Genomic DNA, 9,043 nt, shown 5'->3' on the forward strand with positions numbered 1-9,043 from the left:
CCTTTGTCAAGAGGCCAAAATTGTGCATGTCCCCTTCCCACCTCAGAATAAGACGTCCACATTAACACCAGATGGTTTAACTTACCAATACGGCCCAGTACAGGGGTGAAAAAGAAAAATACCTAATTGTATCCTATGCATTTATGCAGTGTTGCTTTGATCATAATAAAATTTTATATTATCATACAAACACAGATGGCATTAACCTTTCTCTGACTAATGGTATTTGGTTGCTGTTCTAAAAGCGTGCTCATTCCAGAAAATATTAATTTAATATTTTCTGGAATGAGCACACTTTTAGAACAGCAACCATAAATCTTCTAACACCTCACCAGAAAAATTCTTCTCTGCCTTTTAAAACCATTTGGACTCTGAATTTAAAATTGCAGTTTGCGGTTTAATTTTTCACCTGTATTGATCAATCAATTAATCTGGATGAACCATGTAAATGGGTCAAGTTCAGCATGGTGATTGGCAGATTTTGATCGCACCACTTTATCCCACAAACTGCCATGGCAAACCAGAATGGCAGTGGCCAAAAATGAAACCATTGACTGCAATTCAAATGGAGTCTCCATGTTTATGGTTGCTGGGAAGGTATAGTACTGTTATGTGGTGGCACAATCCTTAAATGGCACCTGCAGTTTCATTTTAAAGCAATAATAAAATTATTATTAACCTAGTGTCACAACAGTTAGCAAACTTACCATGATAATGTAAACAAGGTAAAACTAACACCACCTAGGACATCCGGAATAAGATGATACTTTCCATCACGCATCTTGAAAGCCACACAAAGTTTTGCAAACTCCAGAAAAACATCACAGACATCATGAAGAAATAGTACCAAAATACCAATTTTGTGATATCTGAATCAAACAAGGCAAATCAACACTTGAATCCAGAAATGCATGGCCCATTTTCACATCCAATGAACGTGAATTGCCCCTTTAAGGCTAAGCATAATCATTGCTACAAATATATAGCAATCATGAAAGTGTAAGGATTATGTTCAGTAGTTACTTTGGTGACAGAGATTAAATTGCAGCTATAGAGTATCTTTACTTGAGATGAGAGTTAGGGGACACTTTGTGGCATTAAGGTATCAGTATACCCCAAATGACAACCTCCCATTGTTGCTGCTTCACGGTCACACGTTTCATAAAAACCCCAATAAAGTACCGTATATATTTTCTGAAAGCTTAGGAATTTTAGTTGATTTAAGGCAAGAAATAAAAACCTTTCCCCTTTCTTTGTATTAGAATAGTGATCATTTTCCGTAAGTATGACGTTTCACAAATTGAGTTCGTTTCCGGTGAGAATTTAACCGGAGAAAGCGAGCAACATCGCTACATTTTCTGCACACCTTCATCTAAAAAACTGTGTCAGGGAATTTTGATTCATTGCCTGGTTTGTCTTTTATAAACTGCTAAACTTTAGGCTTTTATAAAACACGCATTAGCTTTGCTGAAATACTTATTACTTTCGAAGGAGGCAAAAAATAAAAATTCCCTGACACGGTTTTTTTTTGCCACATTATCTGGCAACATTCTTGCCAAATTTCAGCGAAAAAGGATGAACTTGCTGTAAACGAACTGTAAATGTGCACCTCTTTTGATGAAATTTTAGTTTTGGGAAATAAAGCAAAATACACTATTATACCTAGCCTGCGAAGGCAGACGTACAAAATGTATTTCCGGCGGTCGTTTCTCTCCCCCAAAAAGTGAGAGAAATGACCGCCGGAAATACGTCTGCATTCGCAGGCTACACTATACCTGGCGTTTTTCCAGTGTTGGGAGATTATAATAAATTATATCTGATCTCAAAAGGTGTGAAAAGTAATTACCTGTTGATCGATAAAGTGAGGGCTCTTCTTACATAGACAATAGCAATTTATCTTGCTCAAAGTATAAGCCTTCATCACCAGCGGCGAGCACTTCGGCCCATTCCTTATTAACTACTTTTGAGGTATACCGTTTCGGTGCCTTCTTTGCACTTGAAAAAGGACACGATCTTTTGTGTTTCTTTTTTGAAGACAACAGTTTACTTCCACAACAAACAAATTGATTATGCACGACTGACTAATCGCGTGATGCAAAGCAAAACATGCTGTGCTTCTATCACATGACTTTTAATGGAAGTTTAAAATTATTGATAATGACAACTTGTTGACAGCTTCTCAGTAGAGATCATTCAGAAAATCGTTTCCTTTTTTAACTTTGTCTAGAAGGATCATTTTTTCGCAGAAGAACTCAATGAGATGTACCTGGAAATAATTATCAAAAAGTAAAATTTGGCAAAATTATCAATTTTGGGGTATACTGATACCTTAATTGCCTGTATTCCCAGATGTGACTGATGTTGAAGTAGGGGAGAAGAGCAAAGGGGCCATTTCATGATGCATGCTCATCAAAATCGTCATGCATATAATTATGTGCATTTCTGGACATATCTGCAAACTAAAGCTGCACATGGCCCCTATACATTGTATGTGAAACGGCTTTCAGTTTGTCCAGACCTTTCTTTCTTTTAACGACAGATTCTTCAAAACCTAAGATTAACCTCATAAACAAAAACAACATGAAGATTTGTGTTTGCTTAACCCTTTCACTCCTAAGAGTGACACTTATAGATTTTACTCTGTCTAACGCCAGACGATTTTACTCGTCAATGGGGAACCCCACAGGAGTGAAAGGCTTAACAACAGCTAGATTCACTTAAAAACTATGTCCCTATTAACCCTTTCACTCCCAAGAGTGACACTTACATATGTATACAATGTAGATTTTACTCTGTATAACACCAGACAATGTTACTCATCAATGGGGAACCCCACAGGAGTGAAAGGGCACTTGACTGCCAAAATTTTGAGCTTTGATTTTTGTCCAAAGGCCATTTACTTTGAGTGTAAGTTTTGGATTTCACCGCCCCCCATAACTCACGTTCAAAACTGACCGATTGGACCTCAGAGGGTTGGATCCAGGGAAAGGTGACGTCAAGGTTTCACTAGCTTAAAATTTCAGCGTACATGTATATGCAAAGCCCAAAACTCCTATTCTGTGGCATACACACGCATTGCATTCTTAAACTAGTGAGCCTTTGATGCCACTTTCTCCTCAATCCAGTTCTCAAGATCTTAAAGTTGGTAATGGAAGACCATTAAATAGGAAAATTCTAGTTAAAATAAACAGGTGTCTTTTTTAAATCAATCCAAAGAAAAATAAGATGACAGGGGCACTTTAAAATGTGGTGTTTGGGAGCATTCTTTTAAAAAAGCCATGGCCCCAGACAAACCTAAAGAAATGGGTCCTTAAGCTCCTTGTTGATACAGTTAATTACTCTACTCAAAGCAGCTGCCATTAACACCAACTTGTTTTGGAAACCTCTGAGATCAGAGGCCAAAGAGAAGGAGGGGCTGGGATGAGAGGGGGAGGGTTGCTTTCCCTTACACTGAAAACCTCTCACCTCTTCCTTCACACTTCTGTGATGCATACCATACCCCCCCCCCCTCCCCTCCCTCCAACTTTCAAATGTACTCCGTGGCCCCTGGAGTTTGCTGCCTCAGCTTTACTGTTTGTAGCTACGGTACATTGCTTGTGGTCAACAAAGTACTCTTACAAACACTATCTGGCGAAAACCTGTGAACCCATTCTTTCCTGAGTGATACAGCCACTTTAGGGAAGAATGGGTTAAATGCTTCTGAACCAGAAAAGTGAAATTAACATCCAATTCTGTAGTGCCACATGACTCTGAATCATAATCAGGTATAATGGCTTTAATTTAAATGGGAAAACAGCCAAGGCATAGATTACTTAGCATCTTGTTGTGTACAACTTACAGTATGTACAGTACCTGACAGCAAAAGAGAAGGCAATAAGTGCTATAGTGACAACATGGTGTAAAAGCATTAGAATGAAATCTTGTCTCCATTGATCCATAAAAACTGTGGCATAGACAGCATGGAGATAAAATCCAGCTTGTACCACATATAGGACATATATGTCTTGTTCAATTGGCATGCCCTTGTACCAACCTAGAGTAAAGAAGTGAGATCACGTTGAGCAAGAAGTGGCTAGAAAAGAACAAGAAACTGGCATCGATTTTGATTTTGCTTTTTGTGGCCACTGTGAATCTACCCTGCGAGCAGAGGCTCTTTTACATGTATCTCTTTCTTTCTTTTAGCTTTCTTTCTTTTATAATCTCTTTCCTTCATACACAGAAAAAAGAGGCTCTGCACAAATCTAGTCCATCATTTGAAGTCGCCGTAGCCCCAATTCTTGGGCTAGTCATTCCGGTTTACTCTCGTCAAACTGGTTTTTCAAGCGTGAGCATCAATTTTTGGGAGAAACCGATGGTAAAAAAAAAGAAAGTAAAAATGGCGGTGAAAGGTCCGGGGAAAGGAAACCACAAGAAAACGCTTGACAATGCTCTGCTTTGTGTTGTATCTAACTTTGAAAATGTGCATGATCTGAGCAAGCAACAGTCAGCTGCTATTATGTCTTTCACATCTGGGACAGATCCTTTCATATCTTTGCCCACCTGGCACGGAAAATCTCTTATTTATCAACTTGCGATCCCGCTCGCCAAAGAGTTGCGAAAGCACTCTAGACTCTTTTCTCTACCCATCTGTCCGATGTTGTTGGTTGTGTCACCACTAAATGCCCTGATTGACGACCAGATGGATTCCGATCTTGTGAGGTTTTTGGTTTAAAATGTGTGAAGCTCGACGAGCTATTCCATGTTGTCTTTTTGCTGACAACGGCAAAGAAATGGACAAAAATTTAAAACGCATGTGCAGAGCTATTGTTTTTGACACTAAATATGCAAATTTGTGATGTTCTCGTTGCCGTCGCCGTTGTCATTGCTAAAGCTCCCTATTTTTTTTGGCCCTTTATTTACACGTCATTTTCGCGGTCTATTAAATGAACACCGATTCGGCCTGGGTTTGAAACTACTTCTTAGCAACGCATATGTACCGTAAGAAGAGGTTCTGCTTGCACGGTGCTGTGAATCATTTATGACAAACAAAATTAAAAACCTTACAAATAAAAGTAGAAAATAAATGAGAGCCAATTGATACACAAAGCATAATGTTGTGTTCCTAATTGACCTGGGCCCGGTTGCTCAAAAGCCGATTAACACTAATCCCAGATTAAAAATTAACCAAAGAGTTTATTTCTCGTCTCTCAAATCCTGTTCAGCGCTGATATTCGGCAACACTTTACATTAGAAGAAGTCACCCTTGAAAAGCAAAAACAAGCAAAAGAAACTTTCACCAAACAGTTGAAAACGTGAAACAAAGGTTTACACTAATCCTGGATTAAGTTAATAGGCTTTCGAACAACCGACCCCTGATCAGTTATTATTACAGTGATTGACACCAGAGGAAAATACCTGTAAAACAGTGCTCAGCAATAAATGATCATAATAAATTGTATTAACATACCTTTCCAACAATAAGCAGAGTCTTGAAAAAAGTTATATTTTCCATTAAATAACAGATAGCAGGTATAGGAATAAACCACAGTGTAGTATAAAAACTTGAAAGCACTTTCAGGAGATTTTGTCAGTTCTTTCTCTGGGACCCTACACCAACTGAAGAAAGGCTGAAAATTCAAGGAAAGTTGGAATACCAAATGTTAGTGACACTGAGAATTCACTGTGATCTTCTAAGACTCTAACAACCAATAATTATTTTAGGTGGAGGTTATACTTTGAATGGGCCGTTGGAAAAACCCAGATCGGACCGGACCGGACCAGATCGGATCGGATCGGACCAGACTGGGCCGGACATGAAATCCCCGGGTCACCAGTTAAGGTTACTTCCGACCTTCGCGGATGTCCTTCGTGAAGAAATTTGTTATTGTATGCGTGTTAGTTTCAATAAAATCCTAACAAACAAAATAATTTTTATACAACCTCACATGTAAAGCCGCACAAGTTACCAACCTTACAAACTTATTTTGGTCTTAATAAATGTAGTTTACGATAAAAAATATAGTTTAACCGAGTTTTCCTTTTAGAGTCAGGAGCCAGTAAGATGTGAAACCGCCGAGGGTTCTTCTATTTAATTTATCGGGGTATCGGATGCCGCAGCACGAGCAAAATGACTACCAACTGTTATTCACAAGACATCAATCAACAAAAATGTCTCGGCCGTTTTCAATATTCTGATTGGTTATCTAGATATTCGCATCTAAGGTTGGAGTAACCAAAAATATGCGAGACGTGTTGTGTAAATGGACGCTAGAGAAAAAATATTTTAAATATCCGAATTTCCTGACAAACTTTTGTTGATTGATGCCTTGTGAATAACTTTGTGCAGTGATTTTACTCATGCTCGGCATCTGATACCTTCAATAGAAGAACCCTCAACAGTTTCATGTCTTACCGGCTCCGATCCTGACACTTACCAAACTCGCTTATAAAAAACAATATTTTTATCATCATAAACGACATTTACTGAGCTTTCTTCTGATGTATAGTTTGTTAGGATTTCATTGAAACTAATGCGCATGGGAGTTTTTTCCCGAAGGACATCCGTGAAGGTCAGAAGTAACCTTAACTGGTGACCCAGGGATTTCATGTGTCTACTTAAGGCGGGAATTTTGTCATTTGGTTTGGTCCGGTCCTGTGCCACTAACACAGGATTTTTGGTTTAGTGTTTTTTCGTGGCTTGAGTCCTGTCAAATATTAAAATTTTTCCTCACGTAGATACTGCTCTAAGGCCAGATAGATAAAAAAACAACCTCCAAATAAATGTTTCTCCCTTCTGCTCGCCAAACATTACTGCCTAACATCTGGTTATGCAGACATAAAACGAACAGTCCAAAATTAATCGATTTCCTCTGTTATTTCAAGCATACAGTATATCTACATAATCAAAAAAAAAAGCGACCATCTTAAAGAAATGGGAACCATTTGTAGCATTTTTCTGCCACTTTTTTTTTTCTCCTCTTTCTTGTGTTGCTAGTTAAAATACCTATCCTAACCTCCAAATTTATGAAGAATTGCAGATTGGGTGAACCTAGTTTCATCTTTCTTCCTCTTTCCTGACCATTAGCACTTCTGAGGTCCAAGTACTATGTTTGCGAGTAATCACAAATGTCTGTAAATAGTGGGGTGTTTTTTTTCGGTATTGGTTCTATCTGTAGTGGTAATAAATTTGTAATCAGTGCTGAAATTTTTAAGTGTAGTGCAAGTGTTGTACATAGCTATCTTTAAAACCCAATTAAAAAAATAATAATAACAACCCATTGACCCCAGAGAGCCAGACTTAATAGATTTTACTCTGTCAGATGATTTTACTCCTCAATGGGTGGCATTCTAGGGTGTGAATGGGTTATCAAAATACATCATTGTCATTTTCACATCAGCTGCACATTGTTGTTTGCAAACAAAGACTGAAACAGTCACGAGTCACATTGTAGATCCAAGCTAATCCTCCAGGATTCTAACTCTTGTCTCACAAATCTTGATCAAATATAGCGGAAACAGTGTTTTTGTATCAGGACTCAATCACTTGACCAGAAATGTAAAGTAAAAATTTCAATTCTTGAAATGATAATAATGCAGTTTGTACTTAAAATTATCAAAAATTTAACACATTCACTCCTGGGGGTTCCCCATTGATCGTCTGGCAATTTAGACAGAGTAAAATATTAAGTATGGCCAGTTTAGGCTGGTTCAGGGGTGAAAAGGTTTAATAATCAAATTAAAATAATCCAACCCAGTACTAAATGGCCTCTGCAAAATTATGTGCAATTATGTAAAACACTAGTTATTCTTTCAAAAACAATATTACGGAACAGCAATACAAGGCTTAAGCCAAGGAAAGCTCTCCACAGAATAATTCTATGCTTTCTTCATTGAAATGTCACAGTGAATGAGTTCAAAGTCCAAGGACATATATATAATTGCATATAGGACTACAGGTAATAATTAAGCAAATAAAAAATATCCAGGGATACATGAACCAGCAGATGCGTGTCAAAAACAAACCCTATTAATTAGCAACGTCTTTCTGTTTCAGTTGGCAGAGAATTTATATGCAAATTTTTAGCAATGATGGAAAATGAATGTTTGTTCAAAATGCAAAACAATTTAAGTACTAAGCTTTCCGCCTGTGTGCAAATTATGTCTACTTGGTAGTAAACTTTAATCTTACAGATCAAAAAGGTCTGAAGGCTACGATTGCACGCTTGTAAATATTTTTAAGGGTTATAAAAAGTAAGCTTATTTTAGAAGTGCGACAATATTCAAATCTGGTCCTTTATATAGTGCCCGAATGTTCCACCATTCTCAAAATAATATTTAAAATGGCCACTTACGAATCAAGAAGAGAAATTAAATACCCGAGTTACCATTAATTCATTTGGTCACTTTCCGGATGAGATAGGGTCAACAGACCACCATCAAGAGCAAAGAAGCCATGGTGGGGGTACATCTTGGTTAAAAAAAAAATTACTCCCTTGATGGCAAATATTATACCTCTAGAATAACAGTTATCGTGGAGATACAACTTTGGACAGCTTCGTGACTTGCAACGACCGTAATTTGGACGTTTTCAAGGCGCACATGCCATGTTAAACGACCTTCGGTCGAATGTTCTTGCGACAAAAAGTTCCGAACGTGGTGTACTATATTTGGTGTATATTTACACTTTCGCATCCACTATTCCAAACTCGCTGGCTGATAATTAAATTGCATCGATATACCGCCAAAATTCCTCGGAATGAAATTTTGTAATCCTTGTTTGGAAAGAATCTAAAGAAAGCATATAACCCTACCTTGAAGACTGCTATGTTCAGTAAATATCGTAAGATGGTGAAAACTACGCCGAGAGCAACGCAAAGGAAGATGTCGTATGTTGATATAAAGCCATAGATGGAAAGTTCATTGATGAAATCTATTAAAAATGTCCTTGTTGGGCCATTTGTTTCCCATTCGAGCCAGCAATGATGATATATTTTGCTGAAAGTCTCAAAGAATCCAACCTCCATCTTGGGTCCGCCTTGTGTGTCGAACAAAGAAAATGCTTTGT

At 37.9% G+C, this 9,043-nt stretch overlaps 1 protein-coding gene across 1 annotated transcript in view; it reads right to left on the reverse strand.

The window, feature by feature from the left end:
- The window catches only part of LOC138042513 (ceramide synthase 1-like), a 20,371-nt gene extending 11,328 nt beyond the window's left edge, over window positions 1–9,043 (reverse strand). Inside the window, exons 1-4 of the mRNA XM_068888422.1 lie at window positions 8,790–9,043; window positions 5,447–5,606; window positions 3,853–4,033; window positions 708–869 (exon numbers count right to left, since the gene is read on the reverse strand). Of these exons, the coding sequence (XP_068744523.1) occupies window positions 708–869; window positions 3,853–4,033; window positions 5,447–5,606; window positions 8,790–9,002 (716 nt within the window). The 5' untranslated portion in view covers window positions 9,003–9,043. The remainder of the gene's footprint in view (window positions 1–707; window positions 870–3,852; window positions 4,034–5,446; window positions 5,607–8,789) is intronic.

This window comes from Montipora capricornis, chromosome 3 (assembly GCF_036669925.1).
Source record: "Montipora capricornis isolate CH-2021 chromosome 3, ASM3666992v2, whole genome shotgun sequence".
Taxonomy (NCBI): domain Eukaryota; kingdom Metazoa; phylum Cnidaria; class Anthozoa; order Scleractinia; family Acroporidae; genus Montipora; species Montipora capricornis.